The 18,369-nt window shown below is 38.7% G+C and overlaps 1 protein-coding gene across 4 annotated transcripts in view; it reads left to right on the forward strand.

Moving 5' to 3' along the window:
• The window catches only part of UNC79 (unc-79 homolog, NALCN channel complex subunit), a 219,849-nt gene that overhangs the window by 178,579 nt on the left and 22,901 nt on the right, over positions 1 to 18,369 (forward strand). For all 4 annotated transcript variants that reach the window (XM_064486217.1, XM_064486216.1, XM_064486218.1 and 1 more), the window contains 6 exons: positions 414 to 526; positions 615 to 700; positions 1,568 to 1,741; positions 4,663 to 4,731; positions 7,668 to 7,778; positions 12,613 to 12,717. In XM_064486217.1, the coding sequence (XP_064342287.1) occupies positions 414 to 526; positions 615 to 700; positions 1,568 to 1,741; positions 4,663 to 4,731; positions 7,668 to 7,778; positions 12,613 to 12,717 (658 nt within the window). The remainder of the gene's footprint in view (positions 1 to 413; positions 527 to 614; positions 701 to 1,567; positions 1,742 to 4,662; positions 4,732 to 7,667; positions 7,779 to 12,612; positions 12,718 to 18,369) is intronic.

Consider the following 18,369-nt stretch of genomic DNA (forward strand, 5'->3'; position numbering starts at 1 on the left):
AGAGGTGCTCTCTCTCTTAGCCAGTGACACTTTCTGGGAGGATCTGGCTGACAGTCCCCATCCTGGGTTCTAGTCCTGACCTGGGTTCTAGTCTTGACACTGCCATTCGCTAGACTTTGTGGCCAGGTCACCCTTTCTCTCTGAGCCTTGGAACCCTCGTGGGTACAATGAGGTGGCTGGAATCAGTCTGAGACCAACTCCAGCATTACCTGGTTCCCTCTTTCTAGAAACTTATTGTTAACAGGGATTCCCTATGGCTAGACAATTTCATCTTACTAACAAAAGTGACAGTGGGATATTCCATAAGAGGACAGATGTGTACGTGAACTCTGAATACAGAAGTAAATAAATACCTAAACTCATGCTGGTTGCTCCAAGATTTCCTTGTCTTTCCTCTCCCCGTTCAACCCCAGCATGATGGTCCCCGGCAACGCAGCAGGGGTGGCCAAGCAGTTCCTGCGCTGTATCTTCCACCAGCTGGCTCCCAACGGCATCCTCCCGCAGCTGTTCCAGAGCACTATCAAAGGTAACTCATCCATGGGGCATCCAAACACCACATGCGTGGCGAGGCGCTGGAACCCAAGCTCTACTAAACCTGATTGTTGACTTTCCAGATGGGACTTTTTTACGGACCTTGGCCACGTCTCTGATGGACTTCAATGAGCTGAGCTCTATTGCTGCTCTCAGTCAGCTCTTGGAGGTAGGTTTGCTTTGTCGACACTCCAAGCCCCTGCCAAAATCGCTGCTGAGGAAGAAATTCAAAGTCCTTTAATTTAAATATTAAATTTAAAATGCCAAATTAAATGTTAAATAACTTAAAATTTAAAAGTTAATTTGAAAAATAAAAATTGCCAATGCATAGAATATTGTCAGTTGGGTGCTGCTATTTTGTGGTGATTTATTACTTACTTAAAGCTTCTGGACCCCCTCTGCTAAGGCGTGGATGCCAGCCATTGAGCACTCACTTCCGCAGAACTCTCCAGCTTTCAGAATGTTTGGTAGGTAGAGCAGTGTGCACTGTATTACAGATTTGGATTCAGATTTCAGCTTCACAGCTGGTTTGTTGTATCTCGAGACTTGAAGTCAGTTCTTACCTCCAAGGCTTGTTCGTTGTATCACGATACTTGGAGTCCTGTCTCCCGTCTTCTGCTTATTAGCTCTTTTAGTTAACTTGGGGGATTGGCAGATTGTCTCAGGGACTTTGCTGTTCTGTGTAGTCACTTCAGTCTTTGGCCAGTGGAGTTTCCAACAAGCATCATTCACTGTCTCTTTTTTTTAACACCGAACCATACCAATTGTAGATCCTTAAAAGATGTTTCTAATTTCCTGCTCACATTTCGCTTTTACTCCCTGAATCGAAGATCACAATTTTCCCCTCCTAAGTTTGTGTGGGTTTGTCCATTTTTCTCTGTGTTCCTGCCAATTACAGTGATTAGCCTGTATCTTGCAGGTGCACACGAATATAGTGTGAACATGTGATTTTTTCAAGAACTGACCTTCACCAAGTAGCTGTATGAATTCCCACGCTTGCTTCAGCAGTTGATTGCCTATGCTTTTGTGTTTTTAGGGTCTAAATAACAAAAAGAATTTACCAGCAGGGGGTGCTATGATACGGTGTTTGGAAAACATTGCTACCTTCATGGAAGCTTTGCCCATGGATTCTCCTAGTAGCCTCTGGACCACAATCAGCAACCAATTTCAGACGTTTTTTGCCAAGCTGCCTTGTGTTTTGCCTCTGAAGGTAAGCTGCACCCAGGATTTTGTTTTAAATTACTTTCCTACCACTTGCAGACCATCTGGGTCTTGCGTGATTTAATGTTGCATAAAGGGCGAAAAGGAATCTGTTAGCTATGGAGTGGAGAGTGCTATTTTAGGGTTTGTCTTCAAATGTTTCAGAAGGACAGTAAGATGCAGTGGGCATTTTGAGTTAGTGCTTTCAAGTTTCCAGTTGATTAAGAAATAAAAAAGGTCAGGAAGACATAAGTAGATTGTGTTTATCTAGAAATTTTCCTCAAGTGGATATTAAATAAATGCATAAGTAAATGAATAGTTTCATCTAAAAGGAGGCCAGACATATAATGTAAGGCTTCAATTTTAGACAATTATCTAAAGGGAAGTGAATGCTTTTGTGTTCGTGAATAAAGTATTTGCAAGGCCAAGGTGGTATTTCTATTTTGACTGCTTTACCACCACCACCCTGTCCGCCACCCTCAACCCAAACACCATACCACCCTCCAAGAATGCACACACAATTACCTGGCTGTAAATCTGATAGCCTACAGAATATTTTCAACATGAGCCATTAAATGCAAAAACGAAATCCTATGCTGTTAAAACTGGAAGAGACCTGTAAAAAGCATTCTTTTCAATGCCCCTATTTTCCAGATAGAGAACTATAAATTCAGAGAGATAGTGGCAGCGTAAGGATTAGAACTCAAGTCTTCTGACTCCTAATTCAGTGTCCTCTCCACTAACAGACTCCTAGCGTCCTTCTAGAGCAAGGGTGAATTGAAGGCATTCAGGTCTCTGTGGCAGGGAGAAAGGACGTAGCTGGTAGTGGCCATTGCTGTCTTTGAACTGCATTGGTTCCACAAGCTATTTGTGCTTTATCCAGATCATAGATAAAAATATTCAACCTGCAATAAAATCAGTCACTTGTTGATCTGACAAGTGAAGGTTACATATTGGCAGCATCACTTCTGACATGAATATTACACATATGTAAAATGTCTTTAAAAGACCAGCCACCTCTGCTAATACCTTTTTTCAAATTGGCAGATTTGGAAAATATGACCCCTAAATAAGTTCTGTAAGGATGAGAGTTCAGGGACCCTTAGCTTGGTATGTGCTTTTTGAGTTTCAAATTACTGTGAAAAGCAGTACTGAGAACTTTATATCTCTCACATCCTCTGATCCTTGTCTATCCACCAATCTGGATAGTAGTTGAATAAATCCAAGCAAAGAGGATTAGTACTTTGAAACCACGTATGTATATAGCTATTGTACACACACACTTCGGAAATCAAGTGCATGCATGTTAACACGACCACATGGACCCTCCCTAGGGCCAGAGAGCCAGTCAGGGCCATTCATTACTTAAGAGCCACACATTTTAATAAGAGGAGTGGGGCAGGCATGGAAAATTCAAATGCCTATAGGTTAATGTGATACTCAAAATATTCAACTTGAACACAGATTAGTTGGAAGTATCACCAGCTGCAGACAATTGGTAAGCCTAGTTTGTCTAATCAGCCCTGCCCAAAGGGACCCTGACTACGAGGTTAATGAGTGGAGCGGAGAGAGACAAGATGATGAGAACTGAGACCCTTGAGAACTGGAAAGCACTGGTCCCTTCTGCTCCACTCTGACCACCTGTTCTCTGGGAATGCAATCTCATGTTGTTGATCGTTCCATATTTTCCAAGATAATATTTCCTGACTTTAAAAACACTATTGGGACCTGATGAACAGCTGGTTTTCAGCCCCTGGTTTAAAGTAATATAAACGTCACATCAACTCCTCTGGGTTTTGAGCAGATTAAATAGACCAGTGGTTCCCTTAGAAAGTACTTGTGAAATGCTTTGAAAACTTGCCCTGCTGGATCCTATCTGGCACTGCCTCTGATCATCCTATGCTTTGGTTTTAGTCCCTGGGGAAAATATTAAGCCACTGAAAGGCCTTCTGCTGTTTGTTTTCATCAGTTTAGAGAAGTAGATTTCAAACTTCAGTGTACAGCAGTGTCCCTGAAGGACTTACTAAAAACTGATTCCTGGGCCTTATTTTGAGAATTTCTGGTTCAGTAGGGGGCGACCTAAGGATTTGCCTTCCAATAAGTTTCTAGGAAATCGAAGTACTGCTGGTCCAAGGGTCATACTTGGAGAACCACTGGCTTAGTTTGTACTATCTTTTTTTTTCTAATTGAAGTATAGTCGATTTACAATGTTGTGTTAGTCTCCAGTGTACAGCATAGTGATTCAGTTATCCATATGTATTTTGTTTTCTTTTCCATTGTAGGTTACTATAAGATATTGAAGTCTGTACTGTCTTAAACAGCTGAATATTGTATATAGCTGCAGACATTTTGCTGTAGCCTGCTATTGTGATGTATTTAACAATGTTAAATAATAGCATTGCTCAGTCTTGCTGTAATATTTTCCCCCAATCCCAGTACACATTATTTAAAAAGTACATTTTGATGCGGCATCTTGCCAAAATGCAACCTACTTGATTCGTGAGGCATGATTTTCTCTTGTAGAAATTTTACTGCTTTTCCCCAGGTTTTTGGTATGTCTTTTTGTAGCAGAGAAAGGGCAGATGAAACTCATTCTTAACTGAACTAATAAGCCTATTGGTTTTAAATTGATCTAAGTAGGTTTCCTTATCCCAACATGGCCTTTCACAAATTAGTGTACCTCTTTAGAGTTGAACACATTTAATATCAGTTAATATTATTTAATTGTTTAACGTTGTTTAATTAATGGCTTAATTAAATTTTCTAAAGCTGAGAATTTTTTTTCAACATGAATATATGGCATGGAAAACTATGGAGGCAGCTGTATTGAAGATTTTTTTTTCCCTAAAATAAATGCTTATAGGAAATATATCAAGCACAGGATACATTAAGACGAGTACTGACTTTTACTTTTTTTGTTGTTGTTCACAGTGTTCTTTAGATTCCAGTTTGAGAATTATGATTTGCCTCTTGAAGATACCCTCTACCAATGCCACAAGGGTATGTATGTTTCAGAAAAACATAACCAATTGGTTATTCAGTAAATTTTTTAACCTAAAAAGACAGGCATGTAGCACTAATGAAGAAATAGTTACCACATACTGAATGCTTCACTTTCAGCCTCCTTGAAAGTGCCTGATAGGAAGAGCTCTAATAAATCACAAATTTTTTTTAGCATAGGTGCTCATAGTCCTGAGCCATTCTGCTAGTCCATCCTCAGTACTATGAACTCGGTGATCCTTCCAAACACAGATCTCATTGCATCGCTGCCTTGCTTAAAAATCTTTGATAATTTCTCATTTGTTTTAAGATAATATCCAAATTCCTTAATAGAGCTTACAAGAAAATACCTCATTAACTGGCCAGCCTGCTTTTCCAATTTAGTCCGTGGCTGCTTGCTGCTTCCTCATGCTTCCTGCACACTTTCAGAATCATCATCATTATCATCATCAAAGCAACAACTCCTATTTTTTGAGCACTTACCATATGGCAGGCGTTGCGCTAAGTGCTATACATGTATAATCTTATTTAATTTCACACTTCCTTGCCTTTGCTTAGACCGTTTCCGTTGCCTGAAATGCTTTCTATCCTTGTTGGTGAGTGAATTCCGTCTTATTCTTCCAGATGAGAATTTGAATTCCATTCAAATTTTTAAAAGGCTCATATTCTCTGTAGCAACTTCCTCCTACATCAGGTCCCACAATACTTGGTAGAGCTCTGTGTATTAGCAGTTATATTATAGTGAAGTCTCCCCAGTGAGTCTTTTTGAAGTCCAGCCTTATGTCTCATTCACTTTTGTTTGGGCTGCATTATATGCAGTGGTTTGTATTGTATTGCAATGGCTTGTAACTCCTAGTTAATATAACAAGAAAGCACATCCTTTGTAACTTTTTACCTTGACTGTGCTTTCATAAACGCATGGTTTATGCTGAAAAATTGCAAAGAGATCATATGGTCTAGTCTGCTCATTTACAGATAAGGAAACAGGCCCAGAGAGATGCAGTGTCTTGGCCAAGGTCACACAGCTGGTTAGTGGAAGATCTGAGACCTGAAGCCAGGTCCTCTGCCTTCATGTCTTGATTTGTCTGTTTATGCCATATTGCCCCATCACCATGCTGCTTTGCTAGATAAAAGAGCAAATTTCTGTATAGATTTGAATTCAGATTTCTTTTTTTCCTTTTTTTTTTTTATCAATAAGGATGTGTTATATATCAACTAGAGACATATTCCTGTTCCCCTTCATCCATCATCAGTGTTTCAAGGCAACAACATTTATAAAGAGCGAAGAATACTGGCTCAACATCACTTTGAAAGAGTGTCTTTAAGATTTTCTGTATGGAGAGCAGTGCATGGTTTCTGTGGGAAATATAAACAAACAGCAGACAGAATTCCTATCCTTAGGGGCAGCTAACATGTAATGGATTCATTTTTGTATCAGTAAGGATAGAGGATCTCAAAAATGCACGTATCCTTTGATTTAGTTATTCCTTTTCTGGGAATCTATTCTAAGGAAAAAAACGCAAATGCCAACTTCATGCAAAAACAAATTTATTGAGGTGTTACAATAAACCTGAGTTTTGTCAGATTGAAATAGATGATTATGAGGAATTAAGTAGCACTGGGAATTTCTAATGTTATTATATTAACAAAATGCAGTATTGTATGTGTGTAAGATTTCAACTAAGTAAACTGCGAGGAAGAAGAGAAATATATCAAAAAGTTATCACTGGGTGGTGGGATTGTGGGTGACTTTTATTTCCATATCTGTGCTTTTCTACAGACCCTGCACTTGCACACTGAGCATGTATTACTTTTATAATCCAGACAGTTAGAACCGTAGAATTTGAGAAATAGTGGAAATCACCGCGTGGAGGTCTTTTGGAGCCCTGCCTCCCCTTCAGAGCAATTCTGCCTCTGGAAAATTGCCCTGGAATTTGAGTTGGAGTTCCATTCAATAGCTGTATGGCCTTAGGCAAGTTACCTGCCTACTTAACTGCCTCAGCTGCAGAATGAGGATATGAAAGCTTCAGAGAGTTATGACGCAGATCATACTAATAGTGATTGAAAGCTTTGTGTCGCCAAGTGCTTGTCTTCTTTCATTCTCTCCACAACAATAATGAGATGGAGGCCTTTATTATCCTGATTGTACAGAGGAGAGAATTAAGTCCAGAGAGGTTAAATCACTTATTCAGGGTCACAGAGAGCTAAATTTGAAGACACTGGTGTGAAATTCTAGAGATTATGTATTAACTATTATAACATATTGTCTCCCCAGGCTTGTTATAAGAAATTTCAATGAGATAAACAATATAAAAGCATCTAACTCTGCCTGATACTTAGTACGTGCTCAATAAATGTTTCTAAATGACTTAAGAAAGTATATGAATCTAAAACTGACCTCTTGTGATGGGTTTCAGATGGAGAAACCCAAACTGACAATGCCTTCCTGATAACACTGGCAGGAGGCTGGGTCTTGACGAGTTTTATCTAAGCTAACAGTGCTTTGGTACTTACATGCAAGGGTGGTTTGTGCTATTTAACAGAGGTGACAGGCTTCTAGAGGAGCTGGATCTGATGAACTCATACGTGCCTAAAGATTCAGAGAAATAGAGTGGGAGATCCTAATGCAAACCTTGCAGAGTCTTGATTGCTGGGGGTGGACATGAGGATGAGATTGGAGTTAGGTAGCTTTATAAATGATGCCACCTGGAAAAATGGATATATATTCATATATTTATTTTTGAGCAACAAAATGAGTGCTCTTTGAGACATTTCTGTTCTTGTTAGACCAACAGGGTTGCTACAGTAAGCACCTGTCGACAAATTTTAAATAAAAAAAGGAATGATCCTATTAGTTAAAATATCATAAGACTTTAATACTTTTTTTTAATGAAAAAATCAGCAGTTGATTTTATTTGGCCCCAATCTCATTGCAGAGTTTGTTGGAACCGTTTTCAAAACTGCTCAGCTTTGTAATTCAGAATGCCGTCTTCACTTTGGCCTACCTGGTGGAGGTGTGTGGCTTGTGTTACCGAGCTTTCACTAAGGTAAGGTTGCACATGTGTGTGTTTCCCGGACACTGAAAACTGGGAGAAATATATTCTTTCAAATCAGTGTCAAATCCCTGTTAACTGCCTCAGTATAGTTAAAAATGAATACTTCTACTGAGGTCTAATAAAAATCATTAGAAGGAGACACTTTGCACGCACAGATATATAACGTATGTGTTAAATATGCAAATTTAGAGAATTGAGGGTCAAATGGTTTAGAAGAGAAGAGATACTTTGAACGAAATGAGATAATGGTCTGAAAGACCTCTAACTGCCTTTTCAAGTTCACCACCCCATGATTCGTGGGCAAGCCATCAGTACATATCAGTTTTATACTCAAAGTGGAAAAATTTCACATTGTCATTTGTGAAAGCCTGTGGAGAGCTCCTTAATTCTCATCATTTGTCTGTCTCCCCAGTTCTGGATTCTCGGCCTCTGAGATTGTAATCTCATCTTTTGTCATCTTGCTTTGATAATGGTTCCTCTATTGCATTATCTTTAGTATCCCCTGCCCCACTGCTGAGGAAGTGGAAAAGTACTGCTTGCCCGGCGCATATAGCAGCCTTGCTGGTGCTGGTAGACACTGTCCTCACAGGAAAGCAGAAGGCAGGGCAAATTGAGAGCATTTCTGTCCTTAAGAAGAATGTGCAACTATTCCTTTTCCAGTTTCCAAGTTTTCCAAGTTTACTTTCAATGGAGTTTCTGTTTCTGTTGTTCTTTCTTAAACATTCAGAATAGTTCTCTATTCATGTTGTCCACTTCTACAAGCTCTTTATTTTCTCATAGAAATCTAATTTTATATCAAAGCTTTCATTCTATTTAAAACACTCTTGTCCCCTTTCTTACCATCTGTGTCATCCTGCCATGTTAAATGTTCCATGATAATCTTCTCTTTAATCTTTCTGCTTATAAACTATTTATTACTCTGCCTGAAACAATATATTTTCTAACTACCAAATAACCAATTTTTTTTTCTTCTTTAAAATCTTTCCTGGAAATAACTTCTTTTTCTTTTTCTTTTTTTTTTTTTTTCATTTAAAAAAATAGATCTGTGAGACACAGCCCCCAATAGGATGAAAAGATATTCCATTTTTAGAAGTCGTTTTGTTTCTTAATATTCTTTATGTTGATTTGTTTAAATTACACATTTTTTAGAAGAAGAACCATAAGGAGTTTGTACTTTCTATATTGTGTACTGTAAGTATTGATTACAGGGGACCTTCCACTATTTTGAATTGAAGATATTCTTGGTTTTGAATATTCATTATACATTATACCTCCTCATAACCTATCATAACTTTAGTGACCTCTCACTCCCTGTAGTCATCTACCCTTCCTCATTCTGCAGCTCTGAATGACTGTTACTCATAGAAAACTTTGATCTAGGGTGTTCCCACATTCTTTGTAACTAGTGAGAAACTATGAGAAATTTTTAAAGAAATAGCAGTATCTAATTGAGCCTTCTTCCTTATTTGATCAAAAGAAAAGGCATGGAAAGGAAAGAGCTTTGGAGACTTCTTGGCAACTGGGCAGTCCAGATAACTTGAAAAGTATCCCATTTAAAATGCTAGAGGTGCTGGATGAAATGTAATACACATGATTTTAAATGTATAGATAATTTTATAAGAACGAAATGGGCAAAAATGAAGAGAAACTTGAGAACCAGAGTGATAAGCATATAAACTGATACTGTACCAGTCTTGAGGTGGGGGAATTGATTGTTTTGGTAACTTAGTGGCTTGAGTTTTTTTTTAATTGAAGTATAGTTGATGTATAATATATGTTACAGGTGTACAATATAGTGATTCACAATTTTTAAATGTTATATTTCATTTATAGTTATTATAAAAATTGGCTCTGTTCCCTGTCTTGTATAATATATCCTAGTAGCTTATTTTTTATATAGTAGTTTGTACCTCTTAATCCTCTAACTCTGTGTTGCCCCTCCCCCTCCCCGTCCCCGCTGGTAACCTACAAGAATACATGCTCTCCAGGAGTCTATGAGATTTTTCTCTTGACTGTTGCATCTTCTCCAGCATCTAAGTCCTGACATCTAAGGGTCCAGATTCTGACCCTGACACAGTCGCTTTATCTGCAGGGACAAGATGTGTATAGAGTGTGTACCTGTGTGTCACTGAGAGTGTGTATGAAAGAGTGAAAGTAAAGACTTTCTGAAATATAAAATTGGTTTAAATATTAGATTTAATTAAATATCTATTTATGTAACCATGTTACCAGATTAAAGGAGGAAAAACTTTTATCATTATCTCAGGAGATACCTCAGGAAATTCTATATAATTCAACATCCTTTTATGATAAATCTTATGAAAGTAAGAGTAGGAGGGAACTTCCTTCACTTGATAAAAGATATCTACTAGAAATCTCTAGGAAGCGTTATACTTAATGGTGAAATGCCAAAAATAGTGCCTTTAAAATCGTAAATAAGACAAGAATGTCCATTATCAGTGCTTCTATTTGTTCTGCTCTTGGAGGGCCTACCAAGTTCAGTAAGACAGGAAGAATAAATCAAAGTATAAGAATTGGAAAGGAAAAATAAAAACTCACTTTTCGTAAATGATGTGATTACAAATGAATTGAAGAGAATTTATCTATAGACACCTTTTTATAACTTATAAGAGAGTTCAGCAAGGATGCTGGATACAAGTGAATACCCAGAAATACTCTACCTTTAATATTCAGCTATGAATGATTATAAAATATACTTTAAAAATGTCATTTTTTGTGGCAATGAAAAATAAATCCAACACAAATTATGCAAGAACTTTATGGAGATAACCAGAAAATTGTATTAAACAACATTAAATAAATGGAGACAGATCTCCTGTTCATGGATGAGGTCCCAGCATAATAAGGACAGCTAATTCTCACAAAATAACCTATAAATTTAGTATAATTCCAGTAAAAATCCCAGACTTTCTCTCCTGATAATGATGGACTAGATATTTTGAACCTATCCTCTCACTTAATTTAAAAAGATTAAAAAGAAGCAAACAAAGTATTTTCTGAATACTTTAAAAAATAATCCAAATGCTGTATCAGGCTAAAATTTGAGATTCACAAAAATGCAGAGATGTGGGCCTAGCACTGAAGGCCTTTTTGGCCCTGGGGGTGTTTGCCCATCTGAAAGATATGACAATTCTTTTTGTTATTTTTTGGTGGATGGAGGTAATTAGGATTTATTTATTTATTTATTCTTAGAGGAGGTACTGGGGATTGAACCCAGGACCTCATGCATGCTAAATATGCTCTCTACCACTTGAACTATACCCTCCCCCCTTGAAAGATGTGACAATTCTGGAAGATCCAGGAGGCTGAGGGGAAAAGTCAGAATCCAGGACCTACCAAGAGTGAGGACTCTAACACTGCACCTACCCTACCTTTTGGCAAGGACCACAAAGTAAAGATAACCCAGAAGTAAACTTGTCCCCCACATGGACACAGATCAGTGTCAAGACCTTTGGTGGCCCAAGTAAGATATTTAAGGCCTGTATGTGTATGAAAGCAAACCTGGACCACTGGCCTCTGGTACCTGGTAAAAAAAACAAACAGAAAGCTCTTTGGAGGAGGGTAACATTTCAGACCTCAAATTATTTCTAAAAAAAGTTAAAAATAAAGCATCCAACATGCAAAGATATCCAGGCATATGAGGAGGCAAGACACCATGAGCAAATAAGTATGGAAAGAAAACACAGTGGATTTAGACTCATAAGGTCTCTGGTAACTTGGTTATGATCAAGGAAGGACACTCAGGGATCTTTTAAGGTGCTTGCGATGTGCTGTTGACCTGGGTGCTGATTACATAAATGTTCAATCTATACTAATCCATTAATCTGTTCACTTATATTTTATGTACTTTTCTGCATATCTGCTATACTTGACAATAAGAAAGGCTTACAAAATTGAAAATAATCTAGCATTCCATTAATGAGGACAGATCAATGCATTTTGGTATGTTCCTTCAATAAAATATCATTAAGCTGTTCAGCTGAAAGAATGAGAACTATATGTATCATAGGGATTAATTTAAAAAATATAATGTAGTGAAAAATTATAAGTTGCAGTGAGATATGCACTGTAAGAAACCATTATAGAAAATTAAAAACATGCAAAAATAGTATTAAGCATTATAATGGAGGCATACGTGTGTGGTAGAAATATAAAAACATACATGAAATAATAAGCACCACATTCAAAATAGTGGCTATTTTAAGGGAGGGAGAAAGAAAAGAGCACCGTGTAGGTAGCTTCAACTATTTCTGTGATGTTTGATTTATGATAAAAATTATTAAATCAAATAAAGCGAGATGCTGTAATTTGACAAAGATGCGTGACAGATACATAATACATTCCATCTCTCTTTTTCTGTACGCTTGAAATAGTCCACTTAAAAAGTAAGTTCCTTTAGAGAGAATATAAGACCCTTTAAACAGTGTTACATGTTTTCTCTCTAACTCATTTCTATTAAAAAAAAATCATATTAGATTTGTTTAGTTTCTGCAGTTCTTGGAACCTATCTCCTATAAATAAGAATCAAATTCCATGGTTTCAGTATTTAAGAGATAGCCTGTCTTATCCATTAAATTATGTGTTCTTAGTGCTTCACTAAACTCATTACAAACACAAACTCCCATTTTTCTTTTTTCTTTTTGGGCTTATTTCTTAAGGACAGTTCATTATGCAGTTTTAAATACTGGGTTTTTTTTTTTTTTAATTTCAGATCTGTGAATCTTTTGGAAGCTCTTTTGACATAGATTTATTCTAATTGAGTTTTTAGAAATCACGTACCTTTTTCTTTTTTTGTTTTATTTAGGAGCGGGATAAATTCTACCTGTCTCGTAGTGTTGTTCTAGAACTCCTTCAGGCACTGAAGCTCAAATCTCCTTTACCGGATACAAACCTCCTTCTGCTTGTCCAGGTAGGCTTATGCCTCATTTATAATACTTTTCATGAAATTCACCTATGTTTGGAAAAATTAAGGAAGGTGTGGGGCATATGAGTAAATTAAATGTCTCTACTCAGGAAAGAGAAATAATATATCTTATATGAGCTCTTATTATACACTTGACACTTTCACTGGCTAAAATAGACCCAAAAAAGGGGGAATTTGTTCCTACTGTGGAACTAGTTCTGTGAAAGACAAAAAAGAAGAATGAAACAATAATGTCTGTCCTCAAGAAATTTATAGTCCAGTAGAGATGGAGGAAGGCTCACTAAGCCATATGAGCCCTGACCTGGCAGATGCTGGGGAAACAGAGATGAATAAGCCATGGCCCCTTCCTCCCAGGCATTTACTGTCTGGTAGGTGAAGATGACATCTAAACAGAAATTTCCACCACAGTGTAATGGGTACAGTAGCAGAAGCATGTACGAAGGGAGAAGGTAGTGTAGAAAAGGGACCAAATGGACTTTGAAGGATGTACCAGAGTCTGGGGGTTTACCCAGGAGAAGAGGAGGAACAACCGTGTTGTTAACCATTTAATGTCCACTACCTGGTCTCCTTCCTCCCCTACCTTATAATCCTTAGGATTAGTAGTTTTTAATCAGAGGCTTGAGATTTAATAAGAAGTTGGTGTATTTTCAGTGAAAAAAAAAATGTCATTTTTAAAGAGCTTTCCCAGGAACAGTGATGCTTTCTGAGAAGAGTGATGGCTAGAAAATGGCAGCAGTGGGTGTTGGGCATGATACAGTCAGAATGAAATGGCTCCCATTGTACCAAGCTGCTAGACAGCCCAGGAGGAAGACAGAAACAGATCACGGCCAGGAAACATCTGTGTTCCTAAGCAGAGACAGATACTGAATCTCTTCCAGTGGACTGCCGTTGGCCATTCCTGCCTGGCCACGCAGCAGTGGCACCACCACTTTTGAGTACAAGCAACTTTGACACAAACTGACCATAAAGATTAACAGAACCAACACTGATTTGGAGGAGAGGGCAGGTGAACCAGCCTAGTGAAATAGCCCACAAGAGGTTTAGGCTAGCAGGGTGACACTGTCTGGCAGTTACTGGCTTCTGATAGTGTTTAGGTTGGGGACCAGGCCATGAAGGTGCTTGCCTGCGGGCATCAGAGGCCATTCCCTTGACTGCCCTCAATCTTGAGCAGAGCAGATCTGTGTGGCTGATCTTGGGTTCCAGCATCCTACTCTGTGACTGCAGCTGGGGTCTGGTTTTCTACGAAGTGCACTAGCCAACCATAATAAGCACTTGTCACAATACAGCGAAAGAACACTGACAGTTTAAATTGCTCAGTGCTTAAGGAAATCATGAAAACAGTGATTATTGCATCACAGCTAGGTGAATAAATAACAAAACAAATTAGCTTTAGGGAAAAAGAAGGCAAAATGTAAATTCTTTTTGTATTTTGGATTCTCTTATGCCATTTCAGATGTGTAATATTTTCATCCTTAGAAACAATTAGGAACTTGTCTTTGAGTCATTAAGTTAAATTTAAAAATCAAGTTGTAAAATTATTTAGGTCAGAGAGATATTTTGGAGGGCATTTTGAGATCTGCCCATAGAGAACAACCTTATGAATAATATTTTAGCCTTCTCCAACAAAAAAGTGTGAAATGTCATGTCATTTTGAAGTAACATATCTTTGTCCTATAAACTCCTAGGATGAGCCATTCTCGTTCCTGAGAGAAATAAAAGTGAGGCATACCTTAAAAAAAAAAACCAAAACAAAAGTAGTTCCCTTTTACCCCTGTGGTTCCTGGCTAAGTCATGGAGAAAAGTTCTCCACGGGACCACTTATGGGATGAAGGAGAAGCACCTTCTGTCTTTCGGTAGAAAGTGGTGCATCTTTCTGTAGGGTTTCCCAGTTCCTTTTTCTCTTGCCCTTGACAAATGTTCAAGAGGATAGCAGAGGTGATAGCCTGCTCTCTGGTAGCTTCTCTTAAGTCAGAGAATCTAGTGGGGAGTCAGAGAGGCGCTGTCCCTTTCACTGATGGTCAGTGTCAGTTCGACCTGGAAGACCGGACTCACAGTATGGACAGATAATGTGTCTGTGGAAAACAGTGACTTCTTTCTTGGATATCACGACCATCATTTCAGGGCACTGGAGGTGTCTTTGTTTAACTGAAAATGCAACACGGGAGGAAAAAAAAAGAAAGTAACAATTAGAAAGAAGAACTGCCCTGGGGACCCATCCCGAGTGACACTGGCCCCGTTAGTGAGGAGGGAGGCAATTGCTCAAAGTTTGGATTTATCATTCATTCTTTCATCCCACAGGGAACCACTGGGGCATTTCTTCTACCACTTCTCTGATAACTTAGTAGATAGATGTGTTCACAGAGATGGGGCTGTTTATAATTCTTTTCATGGGTAAACCATACTTTTGCTGCTTACCAAATACTCTGGCAGTAAGAGAGTCCCTTTAAAGGACAATGGAACCCTTACCCAAGGGATGCACAGTCATTCAAGTTCTAAACATTTCAAGGCAGTGACAGGTACCAATCTGTTTTTCAATTTCTAGAACTTCCTCCTAGGGGCCTGGTACCATGGGACATCTCCCAACCTTCTATATAATGGTTGTCCTGCCATGACTCCTAGTATTCACTATAACTTGCATATAAAATCAGATGGCCTTAAATGTTCAAGTGGTTTTTTTTAAATAGCAAAAGAGGCACGGAGAGGAAAGCATTTTCCAAATAGAAAAAAATACATGTGTTCTTCAGAAGCTAATAATGCCGACCGCCAAGGTATAGTTCTCCTTTCACACTTTGGACGGATGCCCTGTCTTGTTTTAGTTCAGATCTATTGACATTTTTGCTCTCACGTGTAACATTTTCTCTTCTGCTGGTGGGCTGCAGGTACTTTATGTGTAACAGGTTATTATCATTGTTCTCAAGATGGATTAAAATAGAGTTTTCTTAATAGAGTGATAACTCATTTTATGATAACCATAAAATCTATATAGGCTCAAATCAGAAAGAATTTCCTCAGCTCCTGTGATGTGTCAAGAGTAGACATTCTGCTGATTTGCATGTAACACTCCCACTGTGTGGGATATACCTGCATGTTCAAGCTGTGAGAAATCATGTGGGTGAAAAGTTTTCTTTTAAAGATAGGTTAGTTGTGGGCTGGAGGACAAAGAAATGGCAGAGGTACGGCTGTTGTCAACTCCATTACTATTGATGTGAGGTTATTAATACTAGTTGAGTTAGTAATAGTCTGATCACTCTCTGGGATGGGAGAGGTGGAGATACTATTTTGAGTATCATTTTGATGATGGATATTTAGTAATGACGCTTACTGGGTATTTCATTTCTTTTGTATTCTTTTGTATGCATGTGGGAGTGCATATTTCAGTAGCATAGTTCTATCTGAAAGTGTAGAATTCTTCCTTCTATAGCCATCATCCTTTCCCTCTCTGCTTTTAGTTATATCTTTATATTTTGAGCAACTCTATAAAATTATAATGGAGTTTTTCGGCTCACGGTTGGCAACTATGTAAAATGAAGACAAAAGTGTTTATTAAGGTCTTAGCTGTACATATTATGCAAAATTACACTGGATTAAAAGGCATTGATAAGAAAAATAGTAGATGATTATAGAGGCTTATGCACTTTTATGCCCTTTAGTACATCAGACCCTCTGAGACACCTCCATAACTTTTAGAGTGATTTTTAAAAATTAATTCTGACTTCTGAAGTTATCTATTAGCTCTCACAAATCAGCTATTTGAATTTGGTCTCAAATGTTGACATCACATGGCTGAGAACCCACTTACATTATGCTGCTCATTTCACTTTGCTGAGTATGGTAGATGAGAAAGGCTTCTGCTGAGGGAGATGCAAACACTTGAAAGTTTCACTTCTTCACAAATCTGACCTTGCCTTCAGGGGCACGGCCAGGCTTGCGAGCATCCTTTAGGTGTCGGGGTTTGCATCTTCCTTACACAGGATACTGCAGGGGACTCCTCCTCCCTTCCCTCACACTTAGATGCGGCTGGCTCTCTTCTTCTGGCCTCTCTTAGCTGTGCAGTCTTTCGGTTCTGTTGTAAAGAAATTAATTAAAATGTTGGAGTCCTGACAGAAGTTTTGGAACTTAGTTGTAAGTAGTTTGTCTTAGATTGCAGACTTGGATCGCTTTTGAAAATACATTTTATGGAACATGCAGTATACGCCAGGATGAGGTGAGGGAGAGCGTTCCTTCTTTTCACCATGTGCTTCTGTCGAACATTTAACTTTTGTACTTGGAGGTTTTGGCCAAGGTTATAGGCTTCATTATTATTTTTTAATCCTGATTTATTTACTTTTCTTCTATTAGAAATGAATTCAAGTTAGGAGAGCAGACACAAGCACTCCTGAGTAAAATAATAGAAAAGTTCAGGCATTCCCTGGATGTTACTAGCTGGTACTTTCAGAGTTACTAGACAAGCGATTGCTCAGCTTTCTGTAACTGTGTGCGAGGCAAATGGAAATGAGCATGGAGATAGGTGTCCACCGCTGCCATGCGGCTTTCAGGGACAGCTTTGCTTACTGTCCGCTCACCCCCAGCTCAGCCACCTGTCCTGAAATACCTTTCGTGGAGGACCACCTCTCCCTCCTGTGAAGACCGGCTTGTGGTCCTGAACAAGAAGCCTACAGGCTCCTAACTCAGAAAGTCTCTGGCTTAGAGCTCTGCCTTATTGGCCAAAATCTGCTGCTTATTAATAACATTTAGATTCCAATCTCTGGCCAGCCTGACAGTATGCTGAGTTGTGTTCCTCATCAAGCCTCCTTGAGATTTTCTCTGCTACTTCAACTCATGTTGCTTCTCCCAAGTTCGACAGGGACCACACCTGCCTGGCTGACCTACCTAACTTTTCTGTGCTCTTTCAGTGTGAGAGTGAAGTGAGTTAGAAGGAAGAGCTGTCAGTGCCAGAGCTTCTCTCAGAGTCCCTGAGCTCTGCATAGCAGCAGCTTGGGATCTCAACGTCGTTGGGGCCACTGGCCAGAGAGCAGTAAAGAGAAACTAGCCAGGAACTAATTGCTGATAGCAAACTCTAAAGAATTCATGTTTAACTTTTCCTCCCCAAACCATTAATAAGTGGTTGAGTACTGCAGTAAGTAGGAAACACCTGTAAAAATCTGTAATGAAGCAAATTAAATTGTAATCTGGAAAATCCATCCTCACTGTAATCTTGAGTCACACTTGATTAATCATTTCATTTCACAGACTCGTGCTGAGCCCCTCCACGATGTCAGGCTGGGGGTGAGGTGCATCAGGTCTGTGGTCTCGAGGAGCTTATAACAGGCTAAGAACTAGATTTGTAGATCACTGCAACTTGATATGATGACTGTTATGCTGGACGTGTGTGGAAAGTCCTGTGGGGACACAGAGCAGGAGTGGTGGTCATTATCAGCACAGAGGATACGAGTGAATGGAGTGGGAGGAGAAAGACCAGAGACTCAAGGGCCTTGGAGGGGAAGACACAAGTACAGTACTCACTCTGAGGTTGATTGTTTTTCTATTTTCATTCTAAATGTATGATATAATAATAGAGATAACTCAAAATTCAGCAACTGTCCAAAATGCTAAAGAATAAATAGCATGACTTCAGAATAAATCTGACAAAATGCTGAC

This window comes from Camelus dromedarius, chromosome 5 (assembly GCF_036321535.1).
Source record: "Camelus dromedarius isolate mCamDro1 chromosome 5, mCamDro1.pat, whole genome shotgun sequence".
Taxonomy (NCBI): Eukaryota; Metazoa; Chordata; class Mammalia; order Artiodactyla; family Camelidae; genus Camelus; species Camelus dromedarius.